This window comes from Rattus norvegicus, chromosome 6 (genome assembly GCF_036323735.1).
Source record: "Rattus norvegicus strain BN/NHsdMcwi chromosome 6, GRCr8, whole genome shotgun sequence".
NCBI lineage: Eukaryota > Metazoa > Chordata > Mammalia > Rodentia > Muridae > Rattus > Rattus norvegicus.
The window spans coordinates 55,573,211-55,592,528 of record NC_086024.1 but is presented as its reverse complement, the minus strand read 5'-3'; the positions used below and the strand labels follow the sequence as shown (position 1 = coordinate 55,592,528).

The following is a 19,318-nucleotide window of genomic DNA, read 5'->3' as shown; positions in this document are numbered from 1 at the left end:
AGCACTGTATACTGACTGACCTTCTTGTCAAGGTCAGGGAGGCACCATGTAGAAGGGTCCATGGTAAGATGCCCACCAAGAAACCCTCTGTGGTGAAGAGGAGGTTATCAAATGTCCGCAGGACAGTGCAGAGACATATGCCTCCTCACTAGTGATCTTGGTAAGTCCACACAGTGCCTACCAGCCTGGGCCCTCATTTATGGGTTCCCTTGGTCTATCCAACACACGTTTACTGAGCACCTACTATGAGAACTGAATGATAGCAAAAGCAGACCAAGCCTGTACTCCCATAATCTAGCCCATTCATTCTTAAATAGGTGTGGATTTGGGCATGCGTGTTGAAGAGGAGATGATCGGTAGGGTCCAGGCAGCTCAGCAAGAGATCCACAGGTTACATTAGATTTCAACCGAAAAATATTAACAAGTTCAGATGAACCCTGATAAGAAGTAAAAGAAAGGGTGAAACTTCCTCCCTTCCCTCTGAGGCCCTTTCTCTGTGTCACTTCAAGTTTCCAGGGTATCATTCATTATGACCTGACCCTATTAAAATGTCCACACAGCTTACTAATACCTCCGGGAATCTTCATCTAGTGGGGATGAAATCTGAAGGGAGGGTCATTCTAGAAGGGACAGTAAGACCACAGCCTTAGGATAGCCACCCCTAGCAGCCTGGCATTTAGGAGAACAAGAGAGGCAGAGGAAGCAGGTTCTGTCTGTAGCAAGAATGAGTTTCTGACCAAATCTCCATGCTGAGGATGAACAGGGTCCAGAGAGCTATGACAGCAAGCAGGAGGGCATGTGACGGTCCAGCTCTGATTTAGGAGAGGTGGCAGCACAGGCTAAAGCAATGACTACATAAAGTTCCAAAAAAGCATAAATGTTTATGGCAGTCAGTGCACCGGCTTCTTTCTCCTCCTTGGGCCTGACCTTGGCAGCAGGCAAAGCCCACAGGGAGCTTCCAAACAGAGATGCATTTTATTCTATGATGCCACTTCCAAAGCCAAAAGTCTTGACAGACAGGCTGTGAGATCACCATATGGACTTCACAAAAGAAAATCTTGGGGAAATAAAGTGCAGACACTGAAAACCACACAGCAAAGGTACCACTCTGAGCAGACACCTTCATACACCATACAACCGAAGGGACAGAACTGTGCCAAGTCCCTAGGCTGCAAGGTGTCGTCTTGCCTCTGAAGGAGCCATTTATAGTCTTCACAATTCATGGTGCTTCAGGCATTGCCACAAAGGGCCAGGGCCTTAGACACTGGCCCACTGTTCTCTTTTTTAACACACCTTGATTTGGTGTGTTTGGTTTTGAGACAGCCTCTAACTGCAGCTCATACTGGCCTAGAACTCCCACCAGCCCTCCCCCCTCAGCCTTCTAAGAGCTGGGATTAGAGGCCTGAGCAGCACACATAGCCTTTGCATGCCTATTCTTCATCCTCTGTCTCTTTCCTTGCAAACCGATCTATTAAAGACTCTGCTACCTAACCTGCAGTTTACAATACGGCCCTGTGCACTCAATTCTAATGGTGATATCAGCTGAATATCATTCTGTTTTCCCAGCCACATCCTTTCGGATGATACAACCAATGGTCACTGTTTTCTCATGATTGTGTAGGCCAAGGGGTTCTTTACAATAGAGGTAATGAGGAAGCAGCAAAAAAAACCAAGGTCACGGGATCCTCTGTGGAACGTGTGTGTGTGTGTGTGTGTGTGTGTTATACTTTCTGCAACTGGAAGTGGCTGGGGAAATGCATCTCTGTAAAGTCTTCCAATAAAGCCTGCTCCAGTAGGAAGCACATCTGTAATGAGTGTTGGCTCACACGATGCTCCAGGGTTCAGAACTGTATATGTTAGGTTTCATCAAACATGATTACATAATAGGAGGCTGATGCAGCGAAAACCTACAGAATCTAAACCACTACCCAGACTCACCGAATGTATGGAATATAAATTATAGATGAAAGAGAGACTAAGTCTGGACATTTACTTAGGGTTTGGAGCAAGTGCTAAGATCTCCCCCTTTCTCTAATCTCAGCAGGCAGCCCCACAAACACATTATCAGCACTTTCGAAAGGTCTTATCAAATACTGACTTAATAAAGAGACCATCTACTTAATGGTGACCTCCAGACACCCCTTAATAAGTCCAGGGCTCTACATTATATACTACTAAGCTATGGCATTCACAAAGTGAACAAAATAAGTGGGTTGTGTCCTCCTAGGAGGTAGGGCTTTTACCATTGAAACATTAAGCACAGGGGTGGATTCTGATTTGTCGAGGGAGACAAAGAATCCCAAAATGGGAATTTGATCAAAAAAGAAAACGCCACATTCAAGGTGCTTTTCAAATTCAATAGGCTACTGAAATTATTTTTCAGACTGTTAATTGCAAGATTAGCGATGTGGGCAAGGATGACCCTAAAACAACCAGGGAAGGATAGGTCTAACTGGGCACAGGCAAGTATTATGTTCTTGCTTCTGTCCCGGGTTCTCCCAAGAATTGTGTTTGTCAAAGAAACCAGGCTTGCAAGGACTCCTGCCAGCTCACAGTGGAGAAAGTGTTGGGGCAGGAGTATCACAAGGGAGAAGGCAATAAATGCAAATTTGACAGGCAGACAATTTCTTTCCTGGGCTTGGGAGTTTTAAAAATGTGCTCGCAAGACTTGAGTTCCTGCTCTCAGAGTGTAGATGGCAAAAGATTTCCAACCCCAATTTTGCAATGCTCTAGGGTACAGCCAATGATTACAATGTGTGCATTTAAAACTCTCAAAGCCAGATTAATCTCAATTCCTGTTCGCTGAAAGGTCAAATAACTCTGCAAATCTCCCTCACCTTACCTACGGTCCTGGTGCACCATTCGGAAAGATGTGCTAACCACCTCTCAGCATCTCCTCCTCTGGGCTGAGTGATTTGTCCCCTCAACCCCCTCCTCTCCTAGGAGCAGTCTCCAACTCACCAGGAATTCCAGAATTCTCTGAGCCCTTTCCTCTCCCTGGCCGCCCTCCCAGCCCTTCTCCAATCCTGTTTCTGAGCCCTGTAGTGATGTCTGCAGGGAACCCAGAGCTTATCAGGAGAATAAACCTATTAAAGCTTCTATCAGCTCACTTCTCATGCCTGGCAAGCTAGGCTAAGTGTGTCGCATGCAGTAAGGCAGTTAATCCTCACTTGACCCCTCTGGAAAAGCATGAGCTACTCATTTTCCATCCACAGGAAGGTTTAAGCTCAAGCAGAGACAGAGTTAGCAAAGGTGAGCTGAGCGGGGAACTCAGCTGTACGTCTGGTCCTGGAGGTTCTGAGTGACCACCTGAAACTGGAGGTTTGGCTCCCGGTTTCTGAACAAGGAAGGACCCCACAGTGCTGCATCTGTTCCTTCCATAGAGACTAGGAGGACGAATCAGGGCTTATACCCCAATGCTGCTGCCCCTGGCCATGCAACCCCAGCAGCAGTCCGTCATCTGCTGGGCCTGGGTCCACTATACTGGGAGGCACTGAATTTTCCTGTCGACGAGTGGGCCAGGGCCTCGGTGCACTTTCTCACCAGCCTATGGGCATCTGTTCAGAGGCAACCACTCTGCTGATAAGGCCGAACATTTGAACACAGGGCTGTCAAGTCGAGTCCTTGATCAGGGAGATGTGTTGAAGACAGAAACACGTGCGAGTCTATCCTTACATCAGCCACATGCTCTTGAGTCATCCCTGCTGAAGACGAAGAGCCGCTCCAACCTGCTTAAAAAGCCCCTCTGAAGACGGCCTCTCTTTTCAGTTCAGGCTTGAGCCCAGTGCAAGACAACTGGGCCACGGGTCATGGCAATGTTGCTCTCGGGGAGGGAGAGTGGGTTGTTATGAAGCAAGAGCACACCACACGCTTAGTCCCTTTAGCATGCTCCCGGCTCCTTCCCTGCTTCTTCATCAAATGGCGATATCCCCAGAAATCCCTAACCAGAGTCCAAAACAGTTGAGGGTGCTTGGTCTTGAGTGTTCAGCCTCCAACATTTATGAGCTAAATAAACCTGTTTTCTTTACATGGTACCCAGACTCGGGTATTTTGTTGTAACTATAGAAAAAGGATAAAGACACCTATTAATCCACATTTTATATTACCAATCACTATGTGAAAAAAATATATATATACCTTTTCCTTCTGGTCTATTCTTACCTTTTTCCCCCTCAAGAGACCTGATACAATCAAGTCTATTTGGAGTCAAGAGATTTCATGTACTTGTCACATGCTTCTTATTCGGTCATCTATGAGATGGCAGGTGTAGGGCCCATGTCCAGCCACTTAGTCTCAAGTCCAACACAGACTGAGTAGACCAGGTGCTTGGGCCTCAATGTTGTCCGAGTGGTCAATCAGAAGGGCTGGATTTAGCCATTGTGTGTGTGTGTGTGTGTGTGTGTGTGTGTGTGTGTCTGTGTGTGTGTGTATCTGTGTGTGTGTGTATGTCTGTGTGTGTGTCTCTGTCTCTGTGTGTGTGTGTCTGTCTCTGTCTGTGTGTGTATGTGTCTCTGTGTATGTGTCTCTGTGTGTGTGTATCTGTGTGTGTGTATGTCTGTGTGTGTGTCTCTGTCTCTCTGTGTGTGTGTGTCTGTGTGTGTGTGTGTGTATGTGTGTGTGTCCCCCCAAGACAGTGGCAGCAGTAGGGAGTAGGGTGTGACAAAGGGGGAAAAACCCTGTGGATGTGTGTGACAGGTTCTCATACCACAAATCCCTGTCAGTCCCTACAGGCATTAATCCTACCAGAGCACAGAGAGTTAAAGATGAAACCACTCTTGAAACTGAAACCAATTACCCATGGCAATTTATTAAATACGGAAGGCTTCTAGGCCTTATTAACATGACTGGTTAGTGCATCTCCTTAGCCTCAGACAGCCACTTCTTCACTTGTCAGCACCTGCTGGCAGCAGCTGGAGGAACGGCACCAATTTTGCTGGATGTGCAAATCAATTTGATGTCTCCCCCAAAGACAAAAATCGGTAACGTGATTAAGCTCTAATGAAGGCATGTCATGACGGCACTGACATGAAGAGGCTGAGGAGGCGTGGCCCTGAGGTCACCGGTGACTTCTTTCTGCCTAGGTTAAGTGATTTTTCTCCATCCTCTTCCCTGCCTGTCCCATCAACATGAGGCGGGGATTGGGGTCAACCAGTTTCTCCCCCTCTCCTCCAAGTCTCTAGCTATTTAGCTTCCTTCTTTTAACTTGCACTAGTTCCTTAACTGTTAATATGTCCATCCATCTGCCAGTCTATCCGTCCATCTGTCCATCCACCCACCCACCCACTTATCCATCTATCCATCCAGCCATCCCTAGACCCATCCACCTACTGATTGATCATCCATCCACCCCATCCACCCCATCCACTTAACCATCACCCATCCACTTAACCATCACCCATGCATCCATCCAGTAGATATTTCAGAAGGACTCAATGTACAGGCATTTAGAGAGTGACAGAGTATATTTATATCTGGTTTTACAGTCAAAAATGCTTTCGTATACATTATTTCATGAAATTATCACAATGGCCACATGAGGTGGCTGTTGTTAGCATCACAGGTTTATGGACGAGGACACAGATTCTAAAGGACCTATCACTTACTAAAACCACGTAGCCAGCAGGTGTCAGGGTCTGGACACAAATTCGGGCATTCATTCTGTTAAAAATCCCTAACAGCACTCTTCTAGAAACTGGTCTGTATAATTTTCCCATGTGTCTCGCTGCTACTAACTAAATGCCATGATCCAGTCAGCACACATAGGCTCGGAGGGGTGTAAACACCAAGTTTCCGCCCTCACAGAACTTGTGTCGTAGTTAAGGAAACAGACATTAGAACATATTTTCACACAATAAATATTTGTTTTCAACACATGAGGGAATACTAATCTAGATGTGGAAATTAGGGACGTTTACAAGGAGAAGTAATCACTGAGATGTGTTCTGAAGGATGAGTCAGAGTTCTGGGGGATGGAGGGATGAAAGGACCACCGTCAGGGAGGGGAAAGCACGTGTAAAGGCCCTGTGGCAGGAAGACCCAGTGTGCTGAAACGTTCAGGCTAGGTGCACTGGCATACGAAAGAGAGCCTGGCACAGGCTGTGGGTTTTAGTTTTAACTTAAGGGCAAGGGGAAGCCACAGTCACGGGAATGACACGATCAACTCTGATTAGGATTCTGACTTTGGTGTGCAGAGTGGGTTGTAGAGGAGCGAGAGTGGAAGCAGGGAAAACAGCTGGGAGGCATTGGCAGTTGTCCAGGTGAGACATGATGGCAGCTTGGACCTGCATGGTGGTGGTGGTGGTGGTGTTGGTGGTGATGGCGGTGGTGGTGGTGGTGGTGATAGTGGTGTTGGTGTTGGTGGTAGTGGTAGTGGTATTGGTGGTGATGGCGGTGGTGGTGGTGGTGGTGGTGATAGTGGTGTTGATGGTGGTGGTGGTGGTGGTGGTGGTGGTGGTGGTAGAAATGGAGAGAAGAGCCCCACAGGTGCCCCCTGCTCTGCTCAAGCCCACTTCCTGTCTAGACCCTGTCACCAGAGTGTGCTCACGAATTTGCAGTACATGGAAGCTTGTCCACAATTCAGGGCTCTCTGCTGGGGTCTCCTCTTCCAGGAAGCTTCTGCAGACAAAGCCAGTCCTGCTCGATCTTTCGGAAGCGCTGGGTGTCTTCTGCACTGCACATGCTCACACCTGACGCTGTTCTAGGGCTTGGCGGCTCTCTGCTCCACTCCAGGAGATGCTTGCATTTCTCTTGCTGTCTTGCTTTCTCCCTTTGGAAAGTAAATGCTTTGTTGGCATTTGCTGAATGGTATCAACAGGGCGCCTCTGGAAATTACATTTGTCAATGATTGTTCATGCCATTTGCCTTCCCCCACCACATTAAACACTGGCCGCTTACATCTGTCTTCATGATCAGGTTCTAGCAAAACACATGTCCTAGCCTCCCCATTACTTCCTCTAAGCTCATTTCCATGTTTTTTTTCCTAGCAGAAAGCCATTTCAGGGGGAAAGGAGTGGGGTGGGGAGAGGGCAGGAGTGTAATTAAACAGGGGTGGTCTGACTGAAATTCCTATACCTTTTAATGGGGTATTTGATTAATCCTTTCTACAGGACCCATTATTCATGCTGTGATGAAATCTCATTTTATAGCTCTTAATACATGGACCCAATTTATCCACATCACATTGTATTCTAACACTTGTCACCCAAGTTATTAGCTATCTCCTCCTCAGTGGAAAACCATCAGCAAGTTTGATTAGCTTATTCCCTAGGGATGATGGGGTGATCAGAGAGGCACAGAGAGGTATGGCCACCGATGACTCTGTGTCCTCAGAGCACTGCTACCCAGCACCCTTTGAAGAGAACAGGGTGATCCCAGTGGACCTCCTCCAACCACAGGAGAAGCTCTCAGTAGGACCCAGGGACCTTGGTTGCAAAGGGTTGACTGTGGGTGCCCCTGGATCAGAGTCAACCTCCTAAATGAAGCCATTTTTGTGTCTTCCCGATATCTTCCTCCACCAGCCAGGGTGCTCTCTTTTTCCAGGACACCACCTGGGTAAGGGTTCCTGGGTAAGGGTCCACACCGGAAGAGCAGGCTGACTGCTGCCCGCTGCTCTTTCCCAGAAGAGTCGGCTCTCTCAGCAGCCATCCCCTTCCTCCTCTCAGGAATAAGTCACAGCCGTGACACTCACAAGTGCCTATGGTTCCTTCTAAACAAATCACCTTTCAGACCCAGACAGGAGGAGAAAGGGGCCTGCTTGGATCCTAGACTTTCTAACTCCCTTCTTCCCTCAGTCAGGTTGAAGCCACATGGTCCCAAGGGTCATAGTCCCCTTCCCTTTGGGCCAAAAACCCTACCTATCGTTCTCTGAGATTCTGAGCTGGCGAGATACTGGGGAGATGTTCTTTCCCCTGAGACACGGAGCCTCATCCTCCACCCCCAATGGCCCCAGCCCTGTCACATGTACATGCGTGCTAGAGTTACAGAGTCATTCCTAACAAACACACAAAAGGAGAGTGGTGGTGTGTCAATCCCGAGGCCCTCTCTCCACTCTAGGGAGGGTCAACCACTGAGTTATGAGCAGTTCTGTGGAGAGGCCTGAGGTACTGAGAGCAAGGAATGGAGGCCTCCTGCCAACACCCAAGGATGTGCGCCATCAGGGGAACGGGTGTCCGACTTTGGTCACATCTTCAGCTGACAGGCTGATAGTGACCTCATGAGAGACCCGGAGCCAGAATCGCTTGACTCTCTGACCCACAGATGTGTCCGCGATCATAAATTTTTTTTAGCACTCCTCACTGTTAAATGTTGGTAATACTTGTTATACAGCCGTAGGACACTCATACACACTGTCTGCCTCAGAGGAGGGTCCTCGATGGTGTCTTTAAGTTCCACATCATCTCCTTTATGCTCAGGAAGCCTGATCTTTGTAGTACTTCCAAGTGACCTGTCCCTGGCCTCTCCAGTGTATCCCACATCCCCACAGCCTCCCAAGAAGAGGATGGAGGGAGGAGCTCCCCGAGACCTGGGCTTGGAACCCCACCTCCTTGTTGGTCATCCAGAGTGAGACCTGGTATTAGGAGAAAGACTTTCTGTACAGGGCAGCCTTCTTTGGGCCACAAAACTCCCTCTTGTTTCTGAATCCCGGGGCCAAATGACATCAGTCAGGCCCACAGCCAAATGAAAAGATTTACAAACCATATGTTCCCTTTAGTTACTGCAGGCTCCTCTCCCGTATAGCCTTTCTCGGCACATGCGGTGTCCGAGAAGGTCGAGTCTTCTTTTGACTTTGCAGATAAATGCATGGGACACGGGGTAGCGGTTCCAGAGGGACGGAGATGTAATTGGACTTACTTGGTGAAAGGTGGACACTACACTCCAGCTGACCTAGCTTCGTTCTGCCAGCACAGACTGTCATGAGGGAGGTGGCACCTGGCTCTCCATCGCTTCTAGCATACGAGGGGCAAAACACAGTTTGTGTTTATCACTCGCCACTCCGTGAGTGTGTGCACACATTTGTGTGTTTCCTGTATCCCGGGCCAGCCTCCAACACAAAACAAATGGAAGATGAACTTGAACTTCTGACCTTTCTACTTCCAACTCCTGCAGTGCTGAGTCTGAACCCAGAGCCATGCTAAGCAAGCACTCTCTCAAACAAGCCACATCCCCAGCCCACAAGATGTATTTTCTGGTGAAAAACAAGCAAAAAACCAAACCAAACGAACAAATAAAACCAAGGTGCTTTTCCATTTGTTCACATCCCAGGGATTTTGTTTTTTTGTTTTTTTTTTGTTTTGTTTTGTTTTGTTTTTTTAAATACAAAACCTACCTCTGCTCTGAGAGGCATGTACTTAGAGGACCTGGAAAGGAAAGAAGGCACCTGAGTAGTAAAGTCCCCTCAAAGCACAGCCTTCAGGCCAGAGGTCCCCGTGTCAGTAGGACCTTGCTAGACACGTGCACACTTTCATATCACACTGGTGGAAAGGCAAACTCAAGGTGGGGCTTAGGGATTTGCTCTCACCAGCTGGACTGTGTATTCTGAAGCTCATCTCCGGGTGAACAGCCTAACTGAAAGGACCAGACATTAAATTATTCAGTCCCCCATTCATTTCTTCAGAAGACAGTGATGGAGTGCCTACTACGCCGACGCTGAGCTCCAGGGCAGCGACAAGACAGTAAGGAATGCCTTCCTCAAGCCTGGACTGTCTTCCTTCTCTGGCTTTATGACAAAGCCTGTCAAGATTGGGGAAAGCCAAGGATGCAAATCAAGGGCTGGAAGTCATGGGAAAGTCTTTCAACGCATGGGAGGCCCACCAAATCTATCCCCTATGACCATCCCGTCAATACAAGTAGCCTTTCTAGAGTCGGTAGATAGGCCTGGCACAGCTGTTTCAGCATGTTAAGATAAAAAAAAAAGAAGAAAAATTGCATGACTCCGTCACACATGATGATTCTAGCATACGTGAAATACACAACCTCTTTAAGGACCCACTGTGGTTCACGTTTTGGTTCATCTTTTAATAAACTAGCTTTGCTGGTCCCCTACCTTCCAGGAAGTAGGAGTTTGCCCCTCTTTTTCTTTCAGTCTAAATGGAATCTGACAGCCAAGATGCCTGGTGTGCTTCCTATACTGGGGTTCAAATTTGCTACCTCCACCCTTCCCCCATTCTACTGGTAGTTACAGCAAAGACAGAATCAGTCTATGAAGTGCAGAGGCACAAGAGGCAGGGCCAGCAAATTCAGACTCAGAGAGAGATCGCATGTGCACCAACGGTCCAGCAACACACAGCCCTTTGCTGTAAGCACAAGGCCTGCGTGCCTAACTAAACTCCTGTACCACTCAGCCCTCTCTCCCTTACAGGGGTATCACCACACTGGCCACGCAGAGATTAGAAATTAGCCCAGAGGCTTTAGCATCTATCTCCCTGAGAATAACCAGTGTCTTTTTTAACGTAGCCACGGGATCTAAAGTCTGTGGGTTTTGCGTAGAAAACCTCTTGGTATCTTTCAAGATGCTCTAGAGGTTGCAACTGGATTGAACTGAAGCACATCCCGCCTAACCCAGGCAGCTTTCCTTAATCAAGGCTTTCTTAAAACAGAAAGTCCAACCCCTCTCTATCTAATTCGGGAGCGCTCGTTGGCTTTTGCTGAGACGTTGATTTGATTAGTAACATTCTGTGGAACCACAGACATGAGACATGGAGCTCACGAACTGATGATTCACTGGAGGGCTCTGAGATGAGAAGGACCCAACGAAGGCGCACTGGAGGCTGGGAGATTCCGAGAAAGCATCTCTGCCTATGTAAACGGGGCAAGCAATGAAGAGATCTGCTTACGGCTACAGTTGTGAAGCCAGGACCACCCCACAGGTACCCTCTACACAGAACACTGCTGAGAGTAGCTGCTTCTGCATTTGGATGCCCATATGCCACCTCATTTATCTACCTGTGACAGGCACAGTGCTGGGAGAGGATCAAGAGATGACAAATTGCTTCTGGTTTTAAAGGAACCGTTCAGGCTGGGTGCATGCCCAGGGGGACTAGGTCTTGTGCCAAGAGCCAACATTTCCTCCCATTGTATGACCACATTTTGGCAAACACCCTCCAGCAAATGACTGGTGTCTCCTTTCACCAATGGATGGTAAGATTCTTGCTCTGTGAGTCTGACACGCCAACTTCCTAACCATGTGTGCAGCAGAGGGCAGACCTACCCTACACGGTACAAGGGGAGGAGCAAGGAATGAAACAAGAGTTCTACAAGATGGGAGTTTTCTCTGCTGGAGAAAGACAGATAGAAAGGGACTGGTTTTCAGGATTGCAGGGCTCAGAGAGATACAGTATCAGTCAACGGCTCTGAGAAAAACGGACTGGCAAGAGAAAAGTAGTAAATAGATCTCCAGACGCTGGCTCCTGGAATCTGCTTCTGGGCACACAGGTACCCCTAACCATCTAACATCCCTGAAACAAGAAGGAAACAGCTCTCTCACCTCTCTTCTCTAGACAGCCAGTGGGTCATCGGAGCCGGTATATCACTCCAGATGCAGCCCCGTCCTTCCTGTCTTTGCAAAGAACACACTGCTTTTACTTATATATAGTAAAAAAAAATCTAAAGTCTGTGGGGGCTGGCTAGAATACCTTGCATCTTTTAGGCCTCTAGGGATGTATTTCAACTAGCCACATTACCTGTGTGTCAACCTCTACCATGAGTGGGAACTCACCAGGCCAGACAAAGGCCTCCTCACCATGCAGCCCTTCTTCTTTACTAACCACTTACTCTCTCTTTCAAAATACCTTTATGGGACAGGTTCTATAGTAGTCCCACATTATAGATGAGAAAACTGAGGCATAGAAAGGTTAAAGGATTGGCAGAAGTCACTTAGACATGTCAGAGACCAAATCAAGCCTAGGTAAGCATTGTAGCTAGAGTCAGGCTCTTTCCTAATCCCGTGCCTGTCTCTCTAACCTAATGCCCTTCATACACTGCAGCTGGTGCCCTGAAGAACACTGGCTGACGAGCGTCTCCCCTGCCACTCCTCCCAACCCTCTAGAAGCCAGGGGTGCTGGGCTTCAATACAGAGCCTTCAGTGTGCAAAGACACTCATCCCCAGGCTTCTATTCCTACATTCAAGCCAGACTGCAGAACGTCATTCTGTGTTTGTTTGAGCATTCCACCATGCAGCCAGAGACAGCCTCATAGATGGGCTCTGTTCGCCGCTCTCCCCAGCCCAGCATCTGCACCCTCCCTTCCCGCTGCCAGTCTCTGCCCATGCTCCTGCAGCCAGCAACCGATGTTTCCCGTCTAACCTCATTATATATTTCATCTAAAGATGTCTCCACGCGGCAGCAAGGCATATTTTTAGCACAAGCTACATGCCAAGGCAACTTCAAATTTATCATTTCTAATAATAACCGTGAAGCAGAATCACAGCACCCATTCCACAAATGGGCAAACAGAGGCGGGAGGCTCCCGCAAGGTCACGGAGGCTCAAATTGCCAAGTCTCTCTGTCATACACAACCCTCTCCCTGGATTGCTTCCTTCTAACTTCCTGTGTAGCAAACTCATCTGAGGCCCGACGAGAGTGTGGTCGAGATGGGGATGTATCTGTGTTTGGGCTGGGGCTTCAGAATGCTAACTATCCGCTCAGGCTCTGCTGGCAGGGCTGCTGATGCCTAGCTTTCTGCAAACCCTTTCTCACTACTAGGTCCACATGCACAAAGCACTCACTTGGCACTTCGGTTTGCATCTTCCTCTCATCACCCAGCCGTCCTCGTCGCTAATCAGCGTGGTAAAAGAATTTACTCTCACAGCAGAACCTAACCAACTGCCTGCTGTAGTGCCCGCTAAAACGCCCGTGAGACTTTGGTTCCGATGGAATCTCCGGGCTAGGAGATGAAGGGATAGATCAGAACCTCTAGGCAGACCAGAGCTTCCTCCAGTCTCACACCACTGGAGAGTTTTTCTCCTAGTTACTATGGAGAGCTCAGATTTCCTATGAAGGGGTGAGGCCTAAGCTGGAGAGATGGCTCCTTTGTTGCATTAGAAACTGTGAACTGGAAAACATCCCTAAAGGCAAGCATCTGCCTCCTGGAGTGGGCGCTGGTGCTTCTGCTATTGCTGTGCTTTCTGTTCATGGAAAGGAGGTGGTTAATGGTGGGATGAGAGTTCTAGGCTCAGCGTGACCTTAGACTCTGTCCTTCCTTTCTCTTTCTGTTTTCCCTTGGAGCTTCAAAATCAGCAAAGCTACCACTCCCAGGTGTGCTTCCCGAGTTCCTCTGCAAGTCCAAATGCACGGACTGAGGAAGAGTGCCTGTGTACACACAGCAAGATGCTGTGGCAATGCAAGGGCCTCCTAAAGGTTGGCAGACACTCGGCAGTGGCAGTGAGCACACGGGTGGCTCGAGGCTGTTTTCAGAGGAGCTATTTGCATGGAGGCACTGCTGAGTGAGACAGGGCTGCCTGCCAGGGAGTGTGACCACGGAGGACAGCATCTGTGTCACAGCGTCAGGCACACACAGCAGCACAGCTCATGTGCCCTGCAGTCCTTCCTCTTGCCATCCGGCATGTTGCCCGGCACATCTTGGGTGCTCAGAAACGAGAGGATGATCAAGACCGAAGCTTAAGGACTTCCTTCTGTTTGTCGGGGGTGGGGTGGGGGTGAGGGGCAGAAAGACTACTTCCCTTTGGGGGAAAAAGAGTTAATTGCTGGAAATTGAGACCTGGGCAAAGAGGGTCATTCTACCTGGGTGTCCTACCTGAATATGTATTATGTGTCAGCGCATCAGGAAACAACGAAAAATAATCTGAATGGAGAGGCTCTGGGTTCCCAAGAGTGTCTCCCCTTTATCTAACCCCTCTTTTGTGTCCATTCATTGCCCTTTCCCTGGTTGACATCCTTCAAGAGTTCAACAGAATCACACCTCTTTTCCCTTCCCTGCATCAGATTATCACCCAAAATAATTCCCCGATCCGTACAGGTGGCTTCCTGCCTCGACTACAACACTGTTAGCGCCCAGCACACACGGTGTAAGGCTGTGACTTGTAACTGGCTTTTCCACTTAGGATCCACACAGGTACTCTGGGAAGGCTCACCAGAAACATACCTGTACCACAGCACTGCCACCTAGATGGAGACCCGACTTGGTGTGCGTGGCAGCAAAGTGACAGTTGGGGCCAGGAGGCCATCTAACTGATCAGGGAATGCCCCCTTGAAACTTGGGCAGTATACGCCTGCCCGGGCCAATTCAATATTCATAAGTGGGAAGTGGAGTTCACATTTTCTGTCTTGCCAAGAGCGGTAGCTATTTGCCGCGGCGAACGGCTGAAACAGTTGTACATGCAGCGCTGCCCTCACGGCTGTAAATTACAGAAGATTAACCTTAAGCCTGATGCTGCCCTTGAGCCTCGACAGCTGAGCCCTATAAATGGATTCCTGTTAAGGGAAGGGAGTCTTGTTCCTGTTACTATTTAAAAGTGTGTCTCTATTAAAAGCTTGTCTTAAACATACATTTACCAGGCAGCCTGCCCCAGCCTTAAGCAAGCACTTCCTGGGGCACTGACGGGTGGAGTCCCATCAAAAGACAGCCTTGACCTTAGCTGAGGCGGGAACGGATGCAGAGGGAAGGCAGAGTTCTGGATGAACACTCACTTTCTGTCAGTGGCACATGGGCTGGAAGGGGGACAGTGGAGATTCGGCCAAACATAAAGAGAGACCTTCAAAGATAAAATTATGTCAAACCCCAAGCCACTGCACAAAGTTTCGTCTGGTGACGAGGATCTGGGAAGCATCAGGGAACTCTTACCTAGAACTAAAACCCCTAAGTTTCGTAACTGTAGTTAGCTCTCCCAGTCCTGGCTCCTTAAAGTGAAGTCTATGGAGCAAAAGCACCATATCATCTAAGGGACGTACTGCTGAGTTAGAATCTGTGTTCTAACATGATTCTGCATGGGTCTGTATGTGCATTCAGGGTAGAGATGCTAGGACAGGAAGAGCCTTTCCCATAGTCCCACTATAAATCATGGCAAATAACCGATCTGATTATGAAATAGGCCCCTGGCAGTGGACCTTAGGATGCTGGGTTCCACTTTAAGGATACATTTTAAAAGGACCTTGAGAGATAAGTTTTTATGGGATATGAACGAATGAGTGCATCACTCTAAACTTGAGAGATGTCCCAAACAAGTCAAGGTATAAAACACTGTTGCAGGATGTTTGATCACACTGTGAGCCCCAAGACTGTGTTGGTTACTGAAAAAAAATAAAAATCTGTTTCTAGTTGTGGTGAGGCTCAGCCCTTCCCTCACACCTTTAATCCCTCTGGCTGGAATGCAGACATGCTCTTAATACACACCTTTAATCACAAACAACGGAGGTCAAGTTAGTTTGTAGAAGGAAGCATCCATGTTTGAAAGTGATGTCTAATGGAGTAGCAGACAAAGTGATGAATCAGAGAAAGATCTGACAGAATAGGATATGCCCAACTCTCATGAGAACAGACAGGAAACAGAGGCTACTTAAGAGAGAGCAGTACAGAGAGAGAAAAAGGGAAGGAGGATGGTTTACTGGGACAGTTTTACAGAGAGAACAAACTAAACACAGGTAAAGACAGAACAAGTCTGAGGATGAGAAGGAGCCAGAAGATTAGAACAGACTGCCAAAGTTAGTATGAGGTCAAGCAGAGCAATTCAGTCAGAAATTGAAAGACACTGGGTTGATTGGTTGCCTTGAAGAGAAGTTGTAGCCTGAACAGCTGAATTAAACCAGCTAACAAGAGTTTAGAGGAAACAAGAAAGGGTGACCTTATTCAGAAGTAAGTCTCAGGCGCTGAAAACATTCTAGGCCTAGATTAGCTTATATGGAAACTAGAAGCTTCCAGGACTAGACCTAGGTTAAAGATGGAGGCAGTAAGCCCCCAACAGGACAACTACAACAGGAAAATTAAAGTTACATTTACAAAACACAGTGAATTAGCAAAAAGTTCCACATTAATAACTGTATCTCCCATCCAGTTTGACAATTCACTGCCTATGTTTTAAGTTGTAATTAGCAGTTCATTCTTAGTGGTAAAGTATACAGACACCTTTGTGTTGTTTGAGAATACACAGTGTAGGCTGTGTAGGCTTACTACTTATTAGGAAAAAACCTATAGTTCAATATGAATGATAAAACATAATAACCACTAAATAAATAGAAATTTTAAAATAAAATATAAAATACAGGGGCAGATAAAAGTGAGATAAATGAATACAAATTAAAAGAAAAAATAAGTACAAATATATTAAACAATCACAATAAATGTAAATGGCTAAAACTCACCTATTAAAAGACACTGTTAGATGGGCCTCTTTTAAGAGCTAAATGTATAGCCTAGAGGAGGAACAACTAAAACAAAATGACATAAAAAATTTTAAAAAAAGGACTGGATGGAGATGAATGAGGTAATTACATATTAACCAAAAGATGATTGGATAGCAGCGTTGTTCAGATAAAGCAGAACCAAAGGCAAATTAGTGGGTTCTAAGACACCAACCACTAGAAAGATTTAACTTAAGGTTATAAACGCTTTACCAAACAGCCTCAAAACTCTAAAGCAAAGCCATCAGAGTTACAGGAAAGAGTAGCATTTTATGACCCACCACAGGAGATTAATATCAGCTCCTCTCCCAGAAACTGTAGTGTGAGTAGGCAAAAATACGGGGAGGACACACAAGATGCGAATAAAATAACAAGTATACTTAACCCTACACCCAAATGAGAGCTTTGTACATTTTTCCAGTCACACAGGAGACATTTATAGAGGCTCCCCCTAGTCTTGCTAATCTCTATGAAAGTATACAGTACATTATAAACAGAATAGCATAGACAATACTCTTGGGCCACCACAAATTAAACTAGACATCAAGAATAAAACAATAATACTAAGATAATCCCCCTCGTTCCTTTTATGACTGAAAACTAAAACCACACATACAAATTATCAGTTGGCAGCAGAGTGACTTTGTTCTGTGTGGTCTAGTTGCTATGAGACTAGGTTAATTTACATGGTATTTATCAGTTGTATCACAAGAAAAAGGAAACTCAGATCTTTATAGCTTCACTATTTTGACATTAAAATAAATTCTAGCCCAAAAGAAAGGTGAAGCACCTGACTCCTAAAGAGGAAAGAAAAATCACAACCTTGTCCTACAGCACAAGAAGCTATGTTCGGTACATTCTCCAGACTGTGTCCTATTTAGACATACCATACTCAATATGTCTCACTAATCCTGGTTGGACAAACATATTGTTTGTCCAGTCTGGCACCTGGGGAAAGGAGTCGTTCAGCTAATTGGGCATCTTATAATTAATACCATCCTGGAATCAAGAAAATACTATAGTTAACAATTTGTATGGTTTGTTCTGTCACAGAGCTAAGACCTTCTGAAGAACAAATGAGGAATAGTCGCCATAGGCTCATACATTTGAACACTATGTCACCAGAGAGTGGTACTACTTGACAGGGATTAGGAGGTGTGGCCTTGCCAGAGGAATGTGTGTTAATGTGGGTGGGCTCTGGGGTTTCGAAAGCCCAAACCAGTCCCAGTGTTCTCTTTATCTGTTGTCCGTGGATCTGGATGTAGAACTCTCAATTCCTTCTCCAGCACCACGTCGGCCTGTGCCCACCATGCTGATAATGGGCTAAACTTCTGAAACTGTAAGCCAGCCCCAATTAAATGTTTTCCTTTATAATAGTTGCTGTGGTCACGGTGTCTCTTCACAGCGATAGAACAGTGACTGAGACAGCTACATAGACATACACAGGAAACACACAGCACCCTGTGTCTCAGAGAAGAGGGCACCTGCCCACGAAATTACTGCAGGCAGCCCAAATCAGATGGATGGCTTCTTCTTACAAAGATATTGCCCACCCAACACAATTCCAGTACCAGCCACAGTTAGCCAAATATTTTTAAAAAAGCACAGCTGGAGGTGGAGGTGTATTTTAGTGGTTACCTGTCTACCCAGCATGTGCAAAGTCCTGGATTTCATCCCCAGCAACACACACACACACACACAAGCACACACGCAAACTCCAAGGGAAGGAGGGAGAGAAGGAGATAGATAGATAGATAGATAGATAGATAGATAGATAGATAGATAGATAGAAAGAAAGAATCCAAACTTTACAAAAAGGATGAATGTAGAATTACATTATATGAGTGACAGTACTGCAAGTTCTGTGGACACGTTGGGTAATGAGTGGACAAAGAAGACAAGAATCATCCAAAACTGTCCAGAATATGCACTAGGTAGTAAAGGTCTTGCTGTTGTCCATGGACCACATGGACAGAGCAGGGAGGCTCTCAGGGAGCGGCCCCATCCACTCTTGGCCTCCCCACTGGTCTTCAAGCCTCTCTTTGCACTTCCCTCTTTCTATCACCCTCTTCAGAGAACAAAGGCTGAGCATGAGAACTGGAGATTCCTTATCGACAGACTTCTGAGTCCCACCTGGTAAACATCACAGGCCCTAAGAGTACGGCAGGGGGCTCGGCTTAAGAGGCAGAATCTTAACAGAGCCCCTGTCCACCTACACGGGCCACATTCTATCCTGTGAACCTGGAAATAGTGCTACCACTAGGATGACACTAGATACCACCAGAACTGGCAACTAAGTGGGTCAGTGGGTTAGGGCTCAGCCAGCGCAAGCTTCATGCTAATTGGACTTATGCCAGAAGGCCCTCTGGTTAGGAAGCTTATCTTCTGTGAGAAAGGACTCATTTCAGAAGGTTGTAAATTAAGCCAAGGATGACTCACAGAGAAGAGCAGAAAACCTCTTCAGAGGTGCCTTAGCGAAATGCACCCCCGGAAAAAGTTCAGGAAGAATTGATGCGTGTGGGTTGGGGGAGCGCTAAGTGTCAATAATGCAAATAAACAAATATATGACAAGGGTAGTCAACTCCATCTTCAGCAAGAATCTGTGGTTCCAGTGCTGTAGGACAAAGACTACAGCTGCTTGCTCTGGAACAAAATTATGATTAATTCCATGGGAAGTGGGATTCATCAGTGAAATTGCTGACTTGCTCTTTCACAGTTCCTCTCCCCATTTGCATTCCCCCCTGGACCCATTTATTTCCCGAGTGTCTTGTGTGCAGCCCTCCCCAGTCTGCACTCACTTCCCAGAAGTGCCTGCCTGGGAAAGAGCATCGGGAAGGTCCCCACACAACCAGGAACTCTGGCGCCACCTTGATTCTAGGAGGCCCTTCGCTGTGATGTGCCCCCGTTAGCCTTCCCCAGGGCGCCAAGAAAGGCAAACCTGCCATCCAAAACGTTCTCACACTGGATTC

At 47.0% G+C, this 19,318-nt stretch overlaps 1 protein-coding gene across 19 annotated transcripts in view; it reads right to left on the bottom strand.

The window, feature by feature from the left end:
• Atxn7l1 (ataxin 7-like 1) overlaps positions 1-19,318 on the bottom strand; it is a 222,443-nt gene that overhangs the window by 117,223 nt on the left and 85,902 nt on the right. Inside the window, exon 4 of one of the 19 annotated variants that reach the window (XM_006240019.5) lies at positions 5,444-6,766. The exons of the other annotated variants lie outside the window; for them this stretch is intronic. Within the exon in view, the coding sequence (XP_006240081.1) occupies positions 6,681-6,766 (86 nt within the window). The 3' untranslated portion in view covers positions 5,444-6,680. Of the gene's footprint in view, positions 1-5,443; positions 6,767-19,318 lie in introns of those variants that run through there. 19 annotated transcript variants of the gene reach the window in all.